The 22,937-nt window shown below is 33.4% G+C and overlaps 1 protein-coding gene across 1 annotated transcript in view; it reads left to right on the top strand.

Annotated features, from left to right (window-relative positions):
- Positions 1–21,891, top strand: part of SLC35F4 (solute carrier family 35 member F4) — a 265,371-nt gene extending 243,480 nt beyond the window's left edge. Inside the window, exons 7-8 of the mRNA XM_051977734.1 lie at positions 20,488–20,577; positions 21,498–21,891. Of these exons, the coding sequence (XP_051833694.1) occupies positions 20,488–20,577; positions 21,498–21,739 (332 nt within the window). The 3' untranslated portion in view covers positions 21,740–21,891. The remainder of the gene's footprint in view (positions 1–20,487; positions 20,578–21,497) is intronic.
- The last annotated feature ends 1,046 nt before the right edge of the window (positions 21,892–22,937 follow it).

Below are 22,937 nucleotides of genomic sequence, written 5' to 3'. Positions count from 1 at the left end.
GGAATTGCCCCTTTGCCATGTGTGTTCTTTAGGCTTGAGCCTGTCTTCTCCAAATGACTTTCTGTGTATAAGAAATGAGCCAAGTCTTAGACTTTTGGGTGAAGGGAAATTTTTGTATCACTTGTTCTTACATCATCTCCATAAATACTCTTTTCTAAAAGCTAATGAAATCTGTCTGGTAAACAGTGAGGAACACAGGGGGATATGACATATTAAAAGTCCATAAGTGATAGTATAAAAACACCCCCAATTTCTCAGCATTATTCCTAGGACCTTTAGGAGATAGTAACCAGCTGCCTTTCAGTATGAGTAAAAGTTTGGGACGTGAAACCAGAGAGGATAGTACTAATGTAAGTGCATACATATTAATGTCAACAAGCCAACAACTATTTATTAAGCACTTTATGTGTAAACATATATACTATACTAAGATTTAGGTATAAAAAGAAAGACAAAAGAAGCCTCTGTCCTTAACTCCACAATCTAAAGGGAAAGCACTATGTAAAGAAACATATACAAATAAGTTTTATACTGGATAATTAGTGGTAATTGCAATGAGAATTCACTAACATATGCAAAATGAATACAAGCTGCTTATGGGAGAGAAGGTACTAGTATCTGGGGAGTGGAAAGTGAGGTCAAGAAAGACTTTTTGTAGAAAGTGAGTCTTGAAAGGAAAATGATTTGAGCCACGTCTTGAAAGTAAAGAAGGAATTTCAAAAAATGGAACCAAAAGTAAAGTCCATTGCAGGCTTGGAGGATACCCAGTGAAGAGGTATGTAGTTGAGAGATGGAATGTTGTATGTATATAGAATAACAAGCAAGTTCAATATGGCTGCATTATGGGTAGTGAGGTAATGTGAAGATTTTAAATAGACAGGGAGAAGTCAGTCTGTAAGAACTTTAAATAATGGAAGAGTTTATAGTTTATCTTTGAGGAAGTAGGAAGTTTGTTGACAAGGAGAATGATATGATCAGCTATATGCTTCAGAAAAATTGTTAGAAAATGAATCTGATACTAAAGAAAGGAAAGGGACCTGTATGTGCCAAAATGTTTGTGGCAGCCCTGTTTGTAGTGGCTAGAAACTGGAAAATGAATGGATGCCCATCAATTGGAGAATGGTTGAGTAAATGGTTGAGTAAAAAATGAATGTTATGGAATATTATTGTTCTGTAAGGAACGACCAGCAGGATGAATACAGAGAGGCTTGGAGAGACTTACATGAACTGATGTTGAGTGAAATGAGTAGAACCAGGAGATCATTATATACCTCAACAACGATACTGTTTGAGGATGTATTCTGATGGAAGTGGATCTCTTCGATAAAGAGAGCCTTAATTGATCAAAGATGGACAGAAGCAGCTACACCCAGAGAAAGAACAATGGGAAATGAATATAAAATGCTTGCATTTTTGTTTTTCTTCCTGGGTTATTTATACCTTCCGAATTCAATTCTCCCTGTGCAACAAGAAAACTGTTCGGTTCTGCACACATATATTGTATCTAGGATATCCTGTAACCCATTCAACATGTAAAGGACTGCTTGCCATCTGGGGAAAGGGGTGGAGGGAGGGAGGGGAAAAATCAGAACAGAAGTGAATGCAAGGGATAATTCTGTAAAAAATTACCCAGGCATGTGTTATATCAATAAAAAGTTATTAAAAAAAAAAAGAAAATGAATCTGAGTAGGAAGCATTTTGGAGCAGTGAGTCCAACTAGGATACTATTGTCATAGCTCACTTGATGAGATCCTGAATTAGGGTAGTAACTATATGAATAAAGAGGAAAACGAAGAGGAGAATACTAGAGAATCTAGAAGGATTCTTAGTGGTAAGATTTTGTGATTGAATTAGAGTGAGAGTGAAGATGACATCAATCTTTCAAAACTGAGTAACTGGTAGGATAGTAGTTCCCCTATATTGATCAATAAGCATTTCACCTACTATATTCCAAGCACTGTTCTAAGTACTAATATTAAGGAAGTTCAGAGGAAGGGATGGATTTATGGAGAAAAATAATGAGTTCTGTTTTAAACTTGTTTAGAACTAAATTTTGAGATATCTTTGGGACATATTTTTTGAAATATTTAAGCAGTTGGTGTTGCAAAATTGGATTAGAGTTCAGGAAAAAGGATAGGGCTGGATTATAACCTTGGAATCATCTACGTAGAGATGGAAATTAAACACATTGAACTTACTAATATAATCAAGTGAGAGAGTGTGAAGAGAAAAGATAGTAAGTGACATGACTATATTAGCAAAGACATTTGAGGAATGTAAGATAATTCTGAAAAGAAGCGGAAAGCAGTATCATGAGTAAAGAGTGAAAAAGCAACTTGGAGATGGTGGTAAATAATGTCAAAAGTTACAGGGAAGTCAAGCAGGATGAGTTTAGAGCAGAGGTAATTTGATTTGGCAATTGAAATATCACTAGCAACTATGGAGAGAGTAGTTTCAGTTCAGTAGTATAGGTAAGCAGAATAGGAAGTTATGAGGAAAATTTAAGGAGAGAAAATGGAGTCACTGAGTCTAGATATTTTTTCAAGGAATTTGATTGAGAAAAGGAGGAGAGAGAATGATAGCAGGGATAGGTAATACAATGAAGGTTTTGTAAAGAGAGGGGAGACTTGGTCATATTTGTAGGCAGCAGAGAAAGGATCAGAAGATAAAAAGAGATTGAAAATTAGAGAGAAAGGAGTCTGGGAAAAAGATTGGGGTCAAGTGCATGAATAGAAGACTTGACTTTGGTGACAAGGGCTACCTCTTAATAGGAGGAAATCAAAAAACAGTAAGGGAATGAAAACTGTGAGATAAGAAAGATGAAATAACCAATGAAGAAGGAAAGAATAGAGAGCTTTCAGTGAATAGACTTAATTTAAAAAATGAAGTATGAGGCAAGGGTCTCAAATGAAAAAGCAGAAGAAGGGGGTTCTGTAGGAGGCATGAAGAGAAAAGAAGAAGTCTGAAACAATCTCTGTGGGGAGAGAGAATTAATTTGGGAGGAAATGGAAGTATTGTTTGGCTGTAATGAGGTCCCAGTTGTGATTAGATAACATAAATTTGCAAAGGGACCCCTCAGCACAGTTGTAAAACTTCCTCCAGCTCTATTCAGTAGCATATAATTAGAGGTGAAGAAAGAGACTAGAGGGAGTAATTTGGGGTTTGGGTTTGGCAAAGCTTATGTAGAAAAGAATGAAAGAACCAAAGATTTAAGAGTTAAAGGATAGAGTAGATTTGAACTTGTTTACCAAAGACTAAAAATCAAAAAGGTAAGATACTATAGCCAGGACAGAGGGAAATAGCCTGGCAATATACATTGTGGTAGAAAATTCCAAGTCTTGCAAGACATAGAACAAGATGAAATTATAGAAGGCTGTGATTGGATAAAGAAATGTTCAATTTGTTGATGATGTTAAAGGTGTGGTTATCTTTGTATGTGGTGGAGGTGGAAGGGAGTATTTGGTCCTAAGAGTAGATCAAGAAATTGGAAAGTTGCATCTACATGTCTGTTGAAGTCCCTTAATATGAAAAGTACTAAAAGTCAAGTAACAAATGCACATTGAGAAAGGAGGAAGAATATGATAGGAATTGGTCGAAAACTGCCATTAGTACTTGGATTGGAAGACAAATTGAACCTTAAAGTCTATGAGGTTATTGAGTGATAGTGGGGGGGTCTGGGAATATTTTGATTGAAGTCTGTGATTAGTGAATTAAGAGAATTGAGAGAAAGTACAACTAGTACTGGAAAGAAAAGCCTGATTTGTAGAGTCATCCAGGGGAAGCCAGGTCTCAGTGAGAGCTGAAAACTGAAAGAATACAAAACAAAAGAAAGTATATTGATTCTACAAGAAGAGTTCCAGAGAACACAGTGGAAGGGGTAGGCAAATGAGGAGAGGGACCAGGGGAATAGCATTGAGATTGACAGGGGTGAAAGAATGATCAGCAGAAGTTAGAGACTTAAGTTTCCTCTTGTGTGGAATTCAGTATTGAAGTGATGAAGACAGAGATGATTAACCATTGGAAAAAATAAATCTAAGTAAAATATTCATTGGAATAGAGGAGTTCTTTTGAAAAGGCAGGTGAGTAGAAGGGAAGCCCTTTGGTCTTATATCAAGGACTCCCAGTCTTTATGCCTACCATAATGAGCTGATGATGAAGCCTCCAGAATGGGCTCCCATGGCAGAAACTAATTGAAGCCTTCTGGGCCCATCAAGCTTGAGGAATAGATCTAAGAAGGGTTAAGAACCCCTAATCCAGGAGCAAACTGCTTTCAGTTAAATTATTATTGTTGTTATAGTTATCACTATTACATAACTTTTTTCATAGTTTTAGAGAGTTCAAACAAAAAGTTTAAGGACCATTCACTATTTTCTTGTTCTTTTATGTTTAATGTTATGTGACCTCTGGCATGAGTGGATAAAATACCTATTAAAAAATTAAATATAAGTTAGGATTTATGTTTATTTTCTGTAGACTCAGGTCTGGGACAAAATGTATTGTTGTTGCATCTGAGTCTTTGTGACCCCATTTGGAGTCTTTTGACAAAGATATTAGAATGGTTTGCCGTTTCCTTCTTCAGCTCATTTTACAGATGAGTAATTAGCAAATAGGATTAACTGACTTCCCCAGGTTCACCAGCTATTGAGTGTCGAAGGCTGGATTTGAATTCAGAGAAATGAGTCTACCTGACTCTAGGTCCAGCACTCTAGCCACTGTTCTAACAAGCAGCATCTGAGATAGATCTACTTTATCCTATTCTCACAGTTTTAATTTATTTTGTTAGGCTTTTACATTATGAAAGTTTTCCATTTCATGTAATCTGGAGATTATTAGTATTTGATATGCATATATAAGAATACTTAAAGTTTTGTGGATGTCTGTGAGGTTGTAGGGAAACCTTGGACAATTTTGTCTGCCCTGGAATGGAATCCCTCCATTTTGGTTAACTATTTAAAGGTTCTGTCTTAAATCTCAGCCCCCAACTATAATATCCCTTCAAAATTCCTTATAATTATTCTTTTTCTTCCCAATAAATGATGCATCTTTAATTTCTCCTCCATTTTCTACCTGAAGAATTTGCATGGTTTTATTTAGTTGGTAGCTGTTTAATGATAATACAAGAGTCAGTCAGTCAACAGTAATTTATAAAGCATATACTATATCAGGCTTTATACTAAAATTCTGAAGATAAAAAAGAGGCAAAAAGGGTTCCTGTACTCAAGGAGTTCACAGTCTAATGAGAGAGAAAATATGCAAATAATTCTGCACAAACACATCATAGGCAGAATGAATAGGAGATAATAAAATGGAAAGTACTATCAATTAAGAGGGATTGGGAAAGTCTTCTTGTAAAGGTGGGTTTTTAGTTTGCATTTGAAGGAATTCTTTGAACAAATAAAGGTTATTTACATAATTTATATATATAACTAGTGCTTGTTGTACTTCGTGAGACTATAAGCAACATCCACTTAGGAATTGGAATTACAAAGAGATAGTATGTTATAGTCAAAAGAATATTGCTAGATTTGAGGTCACAGCATCACAAAATGACAAAATTTAGAGTTGGAAGAGACCTTAAAGCCACATCATCCAAGTCCATCCTAGAAAGGAAACATCAATATAACATATTAGCTTCTGATTTGAGGTGTTATGATTTGAAGACTACAATAGATTCCATTTTTGGACAGCTTTAACCATCAGTAAATTTTTTTTTCTGACAGCAACCCTAAATTTGCCATTTTGCAACTTATTATTATTATTATTACGTTTGTGCTCAATATCCAAGCAAAATAATTTAATCATTCTTCCATATAGAAACCTTTCAATAATATTTGAAGATATGTATCATATATTGCCTCCTCCCCAAGTCTACCTTTCTTCACATTAAGGATTTTTTTTCCAATAAATTCTCATCTGACATAGACTCAAGGCCTTTCATCATGCTAGAAAAGTGCTTTTGGATGCTCTCTAGCTTGCTAATGTCCTTTTCAAATGGTGATCCACATAACTGACAAAATCCAGATATGATTTACTCAGAGCAAAGTAAAGTAGAGTTTCTACCTTTGTGATTCTAGAACCAGTTTCTTTTAATACAGCAAAAAAGTCAAATTAGTTTTTTTTGTTTGTTTGTTTTTGCTACCATACTACTGTCTTTTTACCTAACTGGCTAAAGTGCCTTCCCACCCCCACCCTGCTGCCTGACAAATTACTTTCTAATCATATCTCTCCTATTCTGAACATGCAAAACGGATTTTTAGAAAACCCAATGAAAGATTTTACAACTTATCTTTATTACATTCATCTTATTAGATTCAGCTCAAAGGTCTGGAGTGTAGAGATCATTTTGGAATCCTGATTCAGTTATATTATGCTATTCCTTTCAGCATGTGTTATCTACAAATTTGATAAACATGCTATTTATGCTTTTATCTAAGTCCTTGATAAAAAATATTAAACAATAATGGGACAAGTACAGATCCCTGGAGCAATAAACTGGAGACCTTATGCCAAGTTGACATTAAGTCATCAGTAATTGCTCTTTGAATTCAGATAATCAACCAATTGCAAATTCATCTAATTATATTGTCATCCAACTAATATCTCTTCATCTTTTTTATAATATTATAGGATAATGTTTTAGATTTGATGAAATCTAAGGAAAATATAATTATGGCATTTTCTGATTTGCCAGTTTAGTTTAACCTTTGAAAAAAAAAGTATGATTAGTCTGGCAGGAATGTTTCTTGTGGAAGTTACATAAATGCTTTGTAATCATTGTTTTCTTTTCTAAATATTACTTTTCCACAAACTTTCTAGTATCACTGATAGCAGCTAAATTATTAAATCTGCCATTTCTTTCATTGATCAAGAATGTGGTTCATCTGGGCCAGGTGATTTGAATTCATCAGGGGTAGCAAGACACTATCTTACTTCCATCAACTCCCTTGTTATCCACAATTTTATGTCATTTTTTGCTTTAAAAGTTATTTTTCTTAGAGAAAACATAGCACTTTCTTCTCCTTGTTGTCATTTATTATTACTCCATCTACCCTTTTTTTCTTGACTAAAATGAGGCAATATATGTAAAATTCTTTGCAAATCTTAAAGCATTCTACAGATATTGAGGATTTGGTTTTGTTTTGTGTTGCTTTTTCATAGGGAAAATCAGTCCTTGAGATTTGGATGATTTTCAAGAATGAAATTCTGGAAATAGAAAGGTAGATAATGATAATGAGGGTGAAGGGGACAGAAATTGTTGGAAGATAGTGATGCACTAATCAATTTGAATTTTTATTTTTAATTCATGTACAGAAGATAGAATCTAGGGGCAGGAAACAGAAAATTAATGAAAGTATTGCACAATTCTATAAAATAGTGTCAATAGTGCTAAAGCTCAGTATAAGATGAGATTGGAACAGAAAGCTAGGGTGATAGTTAATTTTTTTTTTATTTTCATAAAATCTCTGAGAAGAATGTGTATTGCAGATGAGGAAATTGAGAATGAAACATTTTAAGTGGCTTGATTTGTTTTTTGAATGCAGGAAAGATTTTATTTTACATTCTTACATGAATGGGTGCCTAGGGTAGTAGACACATTTGTGAAGGCAGTCTTTTACTTTCTATCCTGAAGCCCAAGTCCCTCCTCTGATTTCCCATTAATTGGTGTTATAAAAGTTATTGAATGTGAAGCTCCACCCCTCATTAAATATAAGCAGCTTCATTTTTAAGTAAACTCGGGGATTTGAAGAAGGAAAGAAAATTGAATACATTTGAATAAAGACCAATGAAGAAGAAAGAAGCTAATTTGTCATTAAAGAGTGTTTGCTATCCTTCTATACTGTATAGGGATCATCTGGACAGAGAGAGGAAATAGATGAGAGGAAATTGATTGTAAGCCTGACAGGCTGGTATGATATGGGTAACTTTTTCAGAGAACTCCTGAAGTTCTATCAAAAGTAAGATAGATAATAGTATCTTGTTACTTTAATAACAATTCCATTGTTCAAAAATTGGAAAAACCAAAACAGGGAAATTCTATTCTGGATTTGTTTCTCATTAAGAGGAAGAAAGTTAATAGAGTAAATATGATGAAAAATTTAGGGGAGAGTGAACACTACCTCCTAGAGTTTGAGATAGAAGAAGGGAAAATGTGACATAGTCTGTTATGCTTACTTTATTTTTGACCTTTAGTTCTCTTTTTCACCCAACTTATGTGCATCCTTTGGGGAGGGAGAGAGAGAAAGTTTGAGGCAATTGGGGTTAACTGACTTGCTCAGGGTCACACAGTTAGGAAGTGTTATGTGTCTGAGACCAGATTTGAATTCAGGTCCTTCTGACTTCAGGGGTAATACTCTATCCCCTTCACCATCTAGCTGCCATTATGTGCATCTTTGAATAAACATTTAAGGCCACTAGTATCATCATTGCTTCCTTTCTTGGATTTTGTTTCTTATGAACTTTTAGTATTTCAACTGCTGTTCTTCCTTCATTGTAGCTACTCTCTACTTAGCTTGGTAAACATATATAAATAGTAAACATTTCTCCTTTTCCACTATTTTTATTTTAAAGCCTTTGTTAATTTATGATGCTTTTGTTAGAAACACTTTCTGATTAGTATCTTATTTTTTTCTATATCTTAAGTCATTACCTAGAAATCCAAATTCCATTCTGAGACACCATATTCTTATCCAGCTGTTTACTTCCTAAATTAATTCTCGTCTTCTATACTGCTGCCTTCAGTGAGCAACAACTGTGAGAAAAACCCTACTTGCTCCACTATGGTCTGTAGTGTCTTGCCCAATACTCAACAATCTTGTGTAGTACTTTTAGGTTACTTTTGGCACTATTTTACTAGTTTGCATGTGACTCACTAGAGATAAATACACATCTTAGAAGGCTCTGTTATATTTTAGTATCCAGAGGAGACAATAGATTTTTCTATTTTTATTAATAAGTTGATAACTAGCTGCTGCAATATCCCTGGGCAAGAATTTATTACTTATCATTATTTCTTACTTTCTCTCTTAACAGGCTCTATGTTTATCTGACAGCTTTTGTGGATTTATCAATCCTTGGAAGACAAACTCCTTCATCAGAGTATCTAATTTCTTCTTTTAAAAAATTAAATTTTAATTTAACCCTTATCTTTCTTTCTTGTGTGTTTCTGCTTCAAGTATGGTATTTCTGTCACATGGTCAGATTCTGTTTTTTAGTTCATTCTATATTCTGCTTCTCTTTTATGAGAGTTCATTATATTCACATTCACAGTTATAATTACTATTCATCCTGAACTGTTCATTCTATTTTTCCTGTTTATCATTCTCTGTCCTCTTTAAAAGTTTGTTTTGCTTCTGACTATTACCTTCCCCAATCCAGTCTTCCTTTTATCATCCCTCTTCTATTATTCCCCCAATCCTTCTACTTTTCTGTAGAGCAAGATAGAATTCTATATCCAAATGAGTGTTTATATTATTCCCTCTTTGAATCAATTCTGATGAAAGTAAAGTTCAAGTATTCTGCTACCTCTCATCTTTCCCTCCACTGTAAAAAGTTTCTTGCATGTTTCTTTTATATGAGATAATTTCCCTCATTGTGCCTCTTCCTTTTTTCTTCCTTCTGTGCATCCTTTTTCACCTCTTAGGTTCATTTAAAAAAATCATCCCACTATAGTTAACTTATACCTATGCTCCCTGTCTATGTATACTACTTCTAACTATTCTATAATGATACAGTTCTTAGGAGTTACAAATATCATATTCCCATAGAGGAATGTAATCTGTTTAACCTTATTGAATTCCTTAAGATTTCATGTTTACTTTTTTATGCTTCTCTTGAGTTTTGTATTTGAACTTTTCTTCTATTCAGTTATGGTCTTTTCATCTGGAATGTTTTAAAATTCTTTATTCCATTAGATATAGATTTTTTTCCCTTAAGAGATTATACTCTGTTTTGCTAAGTAGATGATTTTTGGGCATAATCCTAGTTTCTTTGTCCTCCAAAAATTGTATTCCAATCTATCCATTCCTTTAATGCAGAAGCTGCTAAATCTTATGTTATCCTAACTCTAACTCCAAGTTACTTGAATTGTTTTGTTTTGTTTTGTTTTTCTGGTTGCTTATAACATTTTCTCTTAGAAGCTTTGGAATTTTGATATAATATTTTTAGGAGTTTTCATTTTGAGATCTCTTTCAGGAATTGATTGGTGGAACTTTTTAATTTCTATTTTATCCTCTGGTTCTAGGATATCAGGGCAGTTTTCTTTGATAAGTTCTTGAAATATGATATCAAGATTCTTTCTTTGATAATGACTTTCAGGTAATCCAATAATTCTTAAATGATCTCTCCTTGATTTACTTTCCAGATCAGTTGTTTTTCTGGTGAATTATTTTTCATTTTCTTCTATTCTAAATTATTTTTACCCTCTTTCCTGATGATTCATGAAATCATTAGCTTCTACTTTCCCAAGTCTAACTTTGAGGGAATTCTTTTTTTCAGTGAGTTTTTGAATTTCCTTTTCCAATTCTGTTTTTAAAAACATTTTTCTTCTCAGTAGATTTTTGTGCCTCTTTTACCATTCTGTTTTTAAGGTGTTATTTTTTCAGTATATTTTTTGTGCCTCTTTTATCAAATTGTTGACTCTCTTCATAATTTTCTTGCATCACTCTCATTTCATTTCCCAATTTTTCCTCGGACTCTTTTATTTGATTTTTAAAATAATTCCAAGAATTCTTTGATGGGGGGAAGGGTTTGTGACCAGTCACATTTTTCTTTGAAGTTTTGCATGTAGCTGATATTCTGGAGGACAAAGAAACTAGTATTATACCCAAAAATCATTTACCCAGCAAAACTGAGTATAATCTTTTAAGAGGGAAAAAAATCTATATTTAATGGAATAGAGAACTTTAAAGCACTCCTGATGAAAAGACCAGAAGTGAACAGAAGAAAAGTTCAAATATAAAACTCAAGAGAAACCTAAAAAGGAATTCAATAAGGTTAAACAGATTATATTCCTTTTTAATTTGTGGAATAAAATAAGCATCTCTATAACATGGTACAATAAAAAATATGATCGAACATGAAACTGCAAATCTACTATGCACAACTTGCCATTCCTTTCAAATATACAATAAAATTATCATGTAACTTTTTCTTTTTTTTTTTAATCTCTTCTTCCCATTTTATAGATGGCTATTATTAGACACAAATAGGTATATATGTAAAATTATTCTATACATATTTCTATTTATCAATTCCTTCTTTGGATGCTAATAGCTTCTTTTCCTACATGTCTTTTATAATTAATTTGGGTATTTATAATAGACAATAATTTATTTGCTCAGGAATTCTTAAAACAATATTCCTATTACTATATATAATTTCTAACTTTTTTCCTTTTTCCTTTCCTTCCTCCTCTATATGATATTTTCTTCTCTATGTCCTTCTATGAAATATCAGATTTATTCTCAAACTAATCTTTTCCTCAAAGGAAGACCTGCTTCCAGTTTTTAACACATCAATTCATTGTTTTTGGTAATCGTATATGTTATGGCTATGCATGCCAGCCTACCTGATCTAGGTGCCATGCATGTTTGTTGAAGACCTGACATATGGATGGGTATTCCTTGAGTTCCCCTGCCTCTTTCATGAGGGAGACTAGTCTATGTTTGAAATGTAAACTATAGTCTCTTGGCTATGAGAGAAATACAAACATCAACTATTTAGTGAAAGTCACTGAAAATGATTTTTTAATGTTAATTGAGATTCTTGGCTTTGTTTTTTGAACTATTTGTGGATATTTATAACACATCTCAAGCACCAAGATCATCATAGTTTTTATTATTATTTTTTTGCTTTCTATTACTTATTAAAAACCCAATAGACAATCTCGTCTTTTCATTTCCCTCAATAACTTTATGGGCATACTACTTCCTCGTTTATTTTTGTTTTAAAATTTTTTTAAATGGATTTTTCTTAGCTCATTTTATCTTGCCAACCATTTTCTCCTTTTCTTCTCCTTCAGTTTTTATTTTTAGATATTAGTCTTTAATCCTTTTCATCCTTCAGATTGAAGCTTTTTCTTTCAAGTCAATTTCTTTCAATTTATCCCCAAATTTTTCCTTCTCTAAAACTAATTAGCAGGGTTAACAAGATGGTTTTTCCCATCAATGTTTAGAAGGGGTGGATAAAGGCAACAATAGATGTATTGAGATATGATAGGGCATGAATTGTGATAGTGTGAGCATGGAAAAATATTACATAGTTGAACTGATAATGATAGATTCAAGACAATGAAATTTAAAGTGAAATTATACCATTCTAATATTTATTAGATATTTATTTATTATTTATGCATTAATAATGCATATTATTAAATATTAGGATATTTATGCACTAATTATGTTATATAGACTCTAGTCCAATCTTTTCATATTTTAGATATGTAAAAGAACTGAATCTTTTAAAAAAAATAGGCAAAGGAAACAGTGAAAATGCCAAAGTATAGTAGGACTTAGAGTTGAATCTCATATATAACTTCAGAAGGGTAGGAAATCCTGCCCCCTCTCAGAATAATAGGCTTTATTTACAGGCCTGCTTTTAATACTAAAGACTGGTTTTTCTTTGTGGGAAGCTTACTTATTTTTCTTTTGATTTACATTGCTTCTTTTTAAAAGACTAGGTTGATGATTTTTAGATAGGAGCTAAGTCTACATGCAATTTTCATTACTTGGTAAAAAATCTCTCCAGTCTGCCATCCTTTGCCATGAAAAATAGTTCCCTACTATATCACCCTATACTGCATTATCTAAAGATTGGATCTTTATGTAATTCTTCACTGAATGAAGTCCAGACTTGGGAAGTAAGCAGTTCTAAATATTGAGAATATGATAGGTTTCTTATGCTACAAGGTGATATTGCCTTAAACAAGTTTTTAAACATGAGTGCTGGAATGAATAATTAACTCCATAGATGATAAATAGTAAATCAATAACAAGAAAAACATAGTGACCTTGTGCAAAGTATGTGCTTAAAAATACTTATGCAATTTAACTGAATTGGATCTGTTAAATAGGAGAATTGGAGAATGAAAAGGAGAAGCCAATTGGAACATGATATTGGCGAGAAAAAGCTTCTTGGAAAGTAATTGTAATTTATATATTTAAATATTTAAGATTTATTATTTATTTCAGCATTGAGATAATTTATATTCATGAAGAAATTATGCATGTTTGGTTAATTGTTGTTAGTTTATTTGTATATGCTGGACTCCCACTGTGGTGCACCAGCTCTTTCCTGCTGACCTTCTAAATTGTCTTTGACTTTTTATCTTTTCCACTCCTTCTTCTAGGTTGTGGTTCTCTAAAATTTGTTTAGAGTCATTATTTAAAGGAATTTGGAGGAGAGTTTGCGTGAGTCCCTGTCTTTACTCTCCCATATTGGCTCTGCTTCCACAATTCTTTCTAGGATACTAGGCTACCCCCTGCCAACACATCCTATTGTTTTTAAAAAGTCAATATTCTCTTAGTGATACTGCATGAATACAAGTCATAAAAGATTATCATCTCAAAAAAATCAAAATTGTAGGTAACATGGTATGAAATAGTGTAAAGGATATATGAAGGACATAGGTAATGGAAAAGTAGATTGTACTGTTAAGAGCAAGAAATGACTGAGAAGAGTGTTATTACTAAAAAAAAAAAAAGATAATTGGAAAGACATTAGCAACTATCAATTACTTTCTTATCTCTATGACATCTTTATGAAAGTAGTTTACATGTATGATAAAATATATCACTGGTGAGATTTGAGAAGGGAATGGATATACTTTTGAAAACATATTTTGAAAGATTACATATAGTCCTATAATTAATTGAAAAATGAAAAGAACACAAGATCCTATTGTGTTTATTGTTCATCTACAATACAAAAAAAAAAGGGATTTATTTCTCAGTAAAGCCAAATGCCATCAAATCTTCTCTAACAGGATCTGTCTTATGCATATACTACAATAGATTCCTTGATAGATTCAACTGTAAAGATTATTTTCTTTGATGATCTTTGATTCACATATGAGATATCAGTTGGTTATTGTTTTGGAAATGGCCAGTGCATTGTTACAATGAGTGAAGGATTCTCTATTAAAATCAGTGGATTCCAAAATGGGGGTTGCGATTTCCTGGGTGGCCATGACCTAAACTAAAGCTGTGGTCTGAACTCAAGAATTGTGATGCAATTGGGAGATGGGAATCTGGATTTCATCTCACTCAACTCTTGATATCCAAAGAAGTTTATTCCAACACAACCGATCCTGACCTTCTCTTCCAACACTTCTCCAAGCTACCTATCCCTCCATTGTGCAAACTTCTTAATCTTCCACTTTTTAAGATGACTTTTAGCTTTCTTCCTCAAAACAATTATAATGTAACTACTTCCTAAGTATCCACAGGAACAATTGTAAAGGTATTAGTTAGAAAATATTACACTTTCCAATATAATTATCCACTATCTCCCCAGATGACCTGTCAGTTATAATAGACATCCCTAGAAGTATAACTTCAAAAGGCTCTTTTATTCCAGAATAATGACAAAAAAACTCTGTTCTCTTCATTTTGGGTGGGATGAAATTAGTTCACAAGATGAGCAAGTATATTACATTATCTCGTCCCCTAAAACCTTTCCTCTTCTGAACTTCCCTATTTCTTTCAATGGCACCACTATCATTAGGGTGGTCCATTCCTTCAACTAACTTTGTAAAACAATTGCCAAATGTTCACTTTTCTATTTCTGTATCTTTTACATCTGTCCCCTTTTTTCCACTCACACTGTGACCACACTAATTCAGACCTTATCATCCCTTGTTTGGACTATTTCAACTGCCTTTTCATTGTTCTAATCTTGAGTCTTCTTCCTCTCCAATCTATTTTTCACATGATTGCCAAAATGGTTTTCTTAAATCACAGGGTTAATCATGTCACTTTCCTATTTGATACAAGACCAGAGCTTTCCCATTGATTCCAGGATCAAATATTCTTTTTTTTCTATCTCATTTAAAAAAAAATCTGTTTTGTGTATTTTTCTATTATGGCATTTTTGTTTTTGTTTTATAATATATATTTTTAGTTGTGTAGTAGTAAATGAATGTATAAATAAATGAATATACAATTATTGATAATACGTGCTCAAAAGTTTTTTATCATAGGAAAATATAAACTAAATACTCTTCTCTATAGAAGACATAATATGTCATATCTCAGATTATTGCAGAACCTTCTTAATGGGATCTGTAATCATAAAAACAAATTTATCATGGCTAAACTGGAAAAACCAAGCAGACAGAGAAATGCCTCTTGTCTTCATAATATTAAGTTAGACATGGGACAATCTATTGTCTATATACATTTAGACAAACACTACAGATAGACAATGAACTAACCCCTGAATTGAATATAATAAAGAAAGCAATTTAGATTGCATTTGACAAGTTATATATTACTTAGAAAGATCCTGTTTGTTCTTCAAACAACAAAATCTTATCACTAGTGTCTTCTAATGGTCCTATATGATTGCAAATCATGAAATACTATAATCTCTGAGGAATCAAATTTGTTTGTTACCCAAAGAACAACGAAGAGATGCATGGTGAAGGCAAACAAATCACAATGCATTGTTAATATTGAATCACATGCAAAAGTTGGCAGAAAATACACCAACAAAGAGATTGTGTGACTGGAAATTTTTTCAAATTTATATACTGTATAAATCTTGTTTGTACATAGCTGTTTGCATGTTGTCTCCCTCATTCTTTTGTGAGGGAATATGCTGTTTTGTTTAGTTTCTTTTCTATTTTGAGCACTTGGCTCTGTGCCTAGAACATAGAAAAAGTGTTTAACAAATTTTTGTTGACTTGATTTCAGTGAGAGGAGGGTGGGCTAGTTAATTTGTGAGAGCAAAGCATAACAGACACAATTTGTTCATTTCATTGTTGACCTGATAATGTCGAGAGTATTGGTATTCTTGGATATATACCTGTGAAGGATTTATGGAAAATCATAGACAAGAATTGCACAAAATGGGAAAGGATAGATAAGTTGCAATTGTGCCACAGGAAAGAATACCATCGTTGATGATATCCTAAATACATTGAAGTACACATCCCTTTCACATTGCAGGGATTAGATGGTGCAGCACCCCCATGATCTGGAAAATCTGCATAAACTTTTGGCTTTCCCTTCATATCAGAGAAGAAATCTGAATTATTATGATATTAAAATTTAAAATACATTGATAGTATACAATACTATACATATATTTTATGCATTTCCGAGTTTCTAAACTTTTTCTGTGTCATCTGTGGCTTCTGCAAAACTCTCAAAACATTCCCATTTAATTTCTTATGCTGACCTACAATATATTAAAACCACCAATGGGAAAATTTGGAAGATGGACGAAATAACTGAATTGAAGAAATGTGCCTTCCAGATATCTCTCTTGGATGAGACACTTTCAAGTGTTTGACTAGAAGCCCAAGGACCTAATTTAAAATCCCAGCTCTGCCAATTCTTTTGTGCCCTTGGGCAAGTACTTTCTCTTTATCTGTGCCTCAGTGTCTTCATCTGTGAAATGAGGGGAGCTGAATTAGATGACTCCTGATTTGCCTTCCAGCCCAAAATCTATGACCAGACTATCACTAGGGCTATAGACATTTCCAATGAAATAAACTCTTAGGGTGTCTAAACTCAACATTTCTGCCATGGATTTCCACTGGTTCTATCTTATAAGGCAAAAAGTTAAAACAGACAGCTAGCTCAGACAAGTGATAGACATAAATAAATTCATGTTGATTGGTTTCTGATTAAATCTACTTCAATAAATTCTTATTATTTCTTATTATCATATTAAGACCTTATCTTTTTGCCAGCAGCCCCATTCAGATACTAGTGAGAATTTCAGAGATGCAAATCAGATGAATGGGGGCATTTGGTCTCAGCAAATTTTGGGGTTCACAATAACTTTGAAAAATTTGATGAAATTCTGACTCTTGGAGGAAAAAATAAGAATGAAAGACATGACCCTAAGGAGAGGGGAAAAGAGGGAGAATAGCAATGATAAGGGCAAGATAAGGGCAGCTAGATGGCACAATGACTAGAATGCTGAGCATGGAGTCAGGAAGATCTGAGTTTAAACCTGACCTCAAACATTTTATTAGCTGTGTGATCCTGATCAAGTTACTTAACTTGTTTGCCTTACTTTTCTCCTCTGCAAAATGAGCCAGAGAAGGAAATGGCAAACCTCTCCAATATCTTTGCCAAGAAAACCCCAAATGAGGTAATGAAGAATTGGACATGACTAAAAATATAATTGAATAAAAAGAGCCATGCTAATGTTCCAGCTGGGGTTTTTGGGCTGACATTTTCCATGATGAATAAACTACCCACTGACCATCTCAACATTCGCTGGTGACTAGAGTTCCCAAGAGCAGCAGTTACACCTTGTAAAAGACATCCCAGAACCTACCAGAAGCCAAATGAAATGAAGGGCCAGCATTTGTTGATGAGACTGCCTGGAGATTCTGCCTCCAAAACCTCTTCTGCTTTCTTACTCACTATTCCTTCCTGTCTATTTCTCTACTTTTTGTCTTCATCTGCTCTTCCCTTAAAGGCAGGGTAAAAAGGAAAGAAGCCACACTTTTTGCTCTTCTATCAGTTACTTAGAACAGCCAGATCCTTTGGAAATTCTACCTCATCAAGTGGCATTATGCATGTGTGTTAATGTGTTAAAAGCTGTATAATTACTGAATTTCTTCCAGTTTTGTTTGCTTGAATATGTTCAATGAAACTGGGTAAGAAGAACAAACTCAGAAGGGAGGAAGGTTAAATTACTGAGGTTCAAAAACCAAATTTTAGATGTTGTTCAATAAACTACCTGGGAATTCAAGTCATATATTTAATAGATGTTAAAAGGCATGAGAAGGAAAAAGAGAGAAAAAGCCTGTACTCTCTGAATTTTTCTACCACTCTTAAGTTTTCTTCTTCCAGCCCTCCTCTCCCACTAGGTGAATTGCACTTGGAATTGTTATTTTGAGAAAGGACCTAGCAATCCTTCTGACTTTGCCATCATAACTTCTCATTCCCTTTTATGTGTTGCCTCTTCTATTGGAAAGTAAGCTCCTCCACTATTAAACTGTTGGTGAAGTGTAAACTTTATTCAACCATTCTAGAGAGCAATCTGGAATTACACCAAAAGAGTGATAAACCATGCATACCCTTTGATCCAGCAATACTACTACTATGTCTGTATTCCAAAGAGATACTACCAAAAAGGAAAAGGAGATATATGTATAAAAATATTTATAGCTGCTCTTTTTGTGGTGGTAAAGAATTGGAAATTGATGGAATGCCCATTAATTGGAAAATGGCTAAACATGTTGTAGTTTATTATAATAAGGGAATACTATTGCACTATAAGAAATGGCAAACAGGATGCTCTCAGTAAAACCTGGAAAGACTTACATGAACTGAGGTAGTGAGGTGAGCAGAACCAGAAAAACCCTATACATAGTAACAGCAATATTGTATGATGATCAACTTTGAATAACAACTATTCTCAGCAAAACAATGATCCAAGACAACTTCAAAAGACTCATAATGAAAAATGTTTGATATCTCCAGAAGAAGAACTGATAAAGTCTGAATGAGAATGAAAGCATAATATTTTTTGCTTTCCTAACTTTTTGGGTTTTTTTTGGGGGGGAAGAAAGTCTCTGTTTTCTTTCACAATATGACTAATTAATATGTTTTGCATGATTGTACATATGTAAACCTATATCAAATTGCTTATTGTCTCAGGGAATAGGGAGGAGAAGGAAGAAAGAAGAGAATTTGAAATTCAAAATCTTTTTTTAAAATTTCAATGTTTTACATGCATTTGGAAGAAAAAATATTACTTAAAAATTTAAAAGCCTAAAAAGAAATACAAAAGAAGGTCCTTGAGAGAAGGGACTGTAGTTTTGCTTTTATTTGCAACTCCAGTTTAGTGACTGATAGAGAACATTCTTAGTAAATACTTGTTGATACCTATTCAAAAGGAGGAGTTAATTCTTCCTTTGACCAAGCTAAAGGAAGATTGATAGCTCATCTTGCTTTGCCTTATAGTGACCTTTATTGGGTTATGCTACTATTTTTCTTATTTATTTCCCCCCAAATATCTAGATCTTTCCTGTTTTCATCTAAATTCATCCTTAACTCATTTTCTGATAAGATAGACTACAAAAATATTAGATTTCACAATGACTTGTTTATTGCTTATTTTTTAAATTAACAATTAAAAAAACTGGTACAAAAATCAACTCTCAAGTATGGGGCATTAATAGGGAAAGTAGTTATAAAACATTTTCCTTATTATTATTCAAATATCCATTTAGTTTTTATGATGTTGTCTGGGTTGTCTGAGCATAAAAATCTACCAGAGTACTTGTTGCTGTTTAGAAAGAAGCTTTTCCCTTCCTTCCAGCATAATGTTCCAGTATCATAGCATTCTGGAATTGGTGCAAGTTTTCCAAGATATTATCATTATTGTCCAGATTTACTCTCTGACATTTCCAATGGCACAAGCATTACCACATCTTTTCTAGGTCTAGATATTATAGTAGCAAAATAAGCAAAGTGATTTTCTTTCACTTGTCAAACAAGGAGAATTGCATTCTGACTACAAGGCAGCATGGGGTCAGTGAAAAAAAATGCTAACTTTAAATCCCATTCAAATGCCTGCCTAACTTGTTTCACTCTGGACAAATTACTTGACCTCTCTGGACCTCTGTTTCCTCTTCTATAAATGAGGTATTTGAATTAAAAGGAACTAAATAGAATAGGGAAGAGAGGTTCTTTGTCTCTAAAACTGTGTGCCCTAATTTTCTATTGATCAGGATAAGATGAAGTTCTTTTGGACACTTGGATTGTAAAGAGAAAGAGGATAATTAGAAGAGAGATTTGAAGGTTTAGGATTAAGAAAGAATTTTGGAGAAATTATAGAAATTGTATTCATAATTTAGAAAGAGTCTTGTCCTGAGAGCAGACAGCACAAGTGGTACTAGAAATAAAAGGAAGATGTATAAATGGAAGTCATGCTCACAGTTATGTATCAAAAGGCTGATTAAAGCTATGTACAAAATGTCTTATGAGTTCTTTAGTGAAAATACCGGTTTTGGCCTGGGTTGTCTTTAATATAGGAAATTCCAGGCATGGAAACTTCTTCTGACTGTGTAAATAAGCAACTGGTCTATTATTTATAGTCTGAGATGGGTCCAAGGTTAAATGCCTTGCTCATGGTGAATCTTGGTCTTCCTGATGATTAGGTCAGACTGCTAATTATTTCACCATCTTGCTTCTTTTTAAAGAAATTACAACTTTACAGTTGGGGATAGGAGAGAATGGCATAAACCCCAACATACCAATTTCTTTTCATTCTCTTTCTCTTCTTCTAATTCTTTTATAGCATTTAACATCTTAGTCAATGTTGGAGTTGTGCTGACGTACCCAATCCTCATCTCCATTGGCACTGTGCTCAGTGTTCCTGGGAATGCAGGTACAATTGCTTTTTGATATTTTCTAAGTTTTTACAAGATCAATATGTACTTGTTTGTACCCCGAGATTTTGCCTTCAGAGTGGTAGATTATGGGCTTTGTCCATACAAGGAAGTGACAGACAAGAGTCACTAAATAACAGGTATAATTTTTATAATTAAAATTTTTTTTTGCTGTCTTGCTTTTGAGATTAAATATCAAATGTTTTGTTTTTGATACATGTAATCTCCATGACAAACGAAAATGGTGGCATTTAAACTATACCATCTTGATGGAACAAAATTACAAACTAATTAATCATATATCATAAATAAGTGCAAAAAAAATTAAATAAAAAAGAGCTGTGGTTCCTCCTCACTCTACCAATGGAGGAAAACAGTTGCTGAGAAAGGTTTGTTACCCTGCCTAGCTATGTATGAATGGATATTCATTTATTCAATAAGCAATTTTGTTGAGCATCTAATATGCACAAGGCATTTTGCCAGGCAAAGTAGGAGATCTAAAGATGGATAAAATAGTATTTCAACCTCAAGGGACTTATGGGCTAAAAGGGAAAATGATATGTACAAATAAACATAACATATGCAGAAAGTAGAAAGTGCATAAGAAAGGTATTAATAAAGTATGATGAGAATACAGAGGAACTCACATAATGAGGAAAGGCTTCAGAGAAGTTGTATTTGACTTGAGCAATGGAGAAAGCATACAATTTAGAAAAAAAGAGGAGAGTGGAGAGGGAATTTTAGATATTGGGAACATTAGAAAATGAGCTTTGTTTAGACATGTGGGGGTAAGAACAGGTTTTTGAGGATTTCAGAAGACCTTGGAAAGAAAGAACTCAGACTCTAATGCTTCATATTCAATGCAGTTTAAGAAACACATACTTACACTAGGACGTTCCTTGGTTTTTCTTTCTTATAGCTGTGGATCTCCTGAAACAGGAGGTGATATTCAATGTTGTCCGACTGGCTGCCACCATCATAATTTGCATCGGGTTCCTGCTGATGTTGTTGCCTGAAGAGTGGGATGAAATCACTCTGAGGTTCATCAACAGCCTGAAAGAAAAGAAAAGTGAAGAGCGTGTGGATGACACAGCTGAGTCCAGTGTATATTTAAGAAGCAGGAGCAGAGCCAATGGCACAGTGTCTATACCACTCGCTTAAAAAAGTGACAAACTTTTGAATGCACGTGGATGTATATTCTGTGAATATAATTTTCTCACTACTTGTATGCTCAAATGACAGTATTAATCTTGAACCGGAATGAATCACAAGTGAAGTGACACTAACAATAAAAGTTTACATTTATACACTTATCAAGTTACAAGTGTAAATAATCATGATTTTTTTTATTAAAACATTTTCATTCTTGTTCTTTTTCTTCCTTTTCTCCTCTTTTTGTTTTACTCACATAATTCTTTAAGAGAGTAAAAGTCTATTAATTCTAGTTTCACTTCATACCTTCCTTATATATTGAAGCAGGATGGCTACTATGATCTGCTTTCTCATTAATTAGAGGTCCACACATAGCAAGTTGGGAAGAGGAATCAATTGACTTTGTAAATTTCTTCTAGTCTCATTTGAATATTATTGTCCCTAGAAGTTTGAGAGAACAGTGATTTGGATACCCAAGATTAAAGTAGAAGTGACATAATCTTGGGATTTTGTTTCAATTGTTATTAGATCGGCTGGAATCATAGAACCTTGATTTAAAAGGGACCGCCAAGGTTATCTAGATCTTTACATCACTTATTTCAAAATAAGCTCTACTACAAAATTCTAGTCAAATATCATTTAGTCTCTATGGGAATACCTCTAGTGAAATGGAACTAGGCAATCCATTTCTTATTGGAACAAATTTGTTGACCCCTGTAATTTCTATATATAAATCTAGATCTGGTGTATTATAAACTACAGAATAAAGCTAACACCTCTTACCTATGACAGTCTGAGTACAGAAAGTTTCTGGAAGAAAATGACATCTGAGCTGGGTCTTGATTTGAGGAGGATTTAATGTCTCTCTGCTATTTTAGAGAACTTTTCTTTTTTATTCCCTACATGAATTTGGCTTCATCCTAAGAACTTTTTATTCACTGAAATAATTCAGAACGCTTTCATCTTCTTCTTTAATTCAATGAAACAAATATTGACTAAGTGCCTACTATTTGTATTGAATTGTCCTGGATAGTTGAAGATGCAGATAAAAATGAAGAAACTTATATGTTAAGCAAAAGAGATCCATATAATATAAAAAAATAGTTAATGATAAGAAGATAAGCATAGCACAATCCAATGGGTCACTGACAAATTTTCTTTTTATCATTTTAAAGTATTTTATTGATGTTTGTTTTTTTCCTCATTT

The sequence above is a fragment of the Antechinus flavipes genome, chromosome 2 (assembly GCF_016432865.1).
Source record: "Antechinus flavipes isolate AdamAnt ecotype Samford, QLD, Australia chromosome 2, AdamAnt_v2, whole genome shotgun sequence".
Classification (NCBI taxonomy): Eukaryota; Metazoa; Chordata; class Mammalia; order Dasyuromorphia; family Dasyuridae; genus Antechinus; species Antechinus flavipes.
This window is presented reverse-complemented; position numbering and strand designations above follow the sequence as displayed.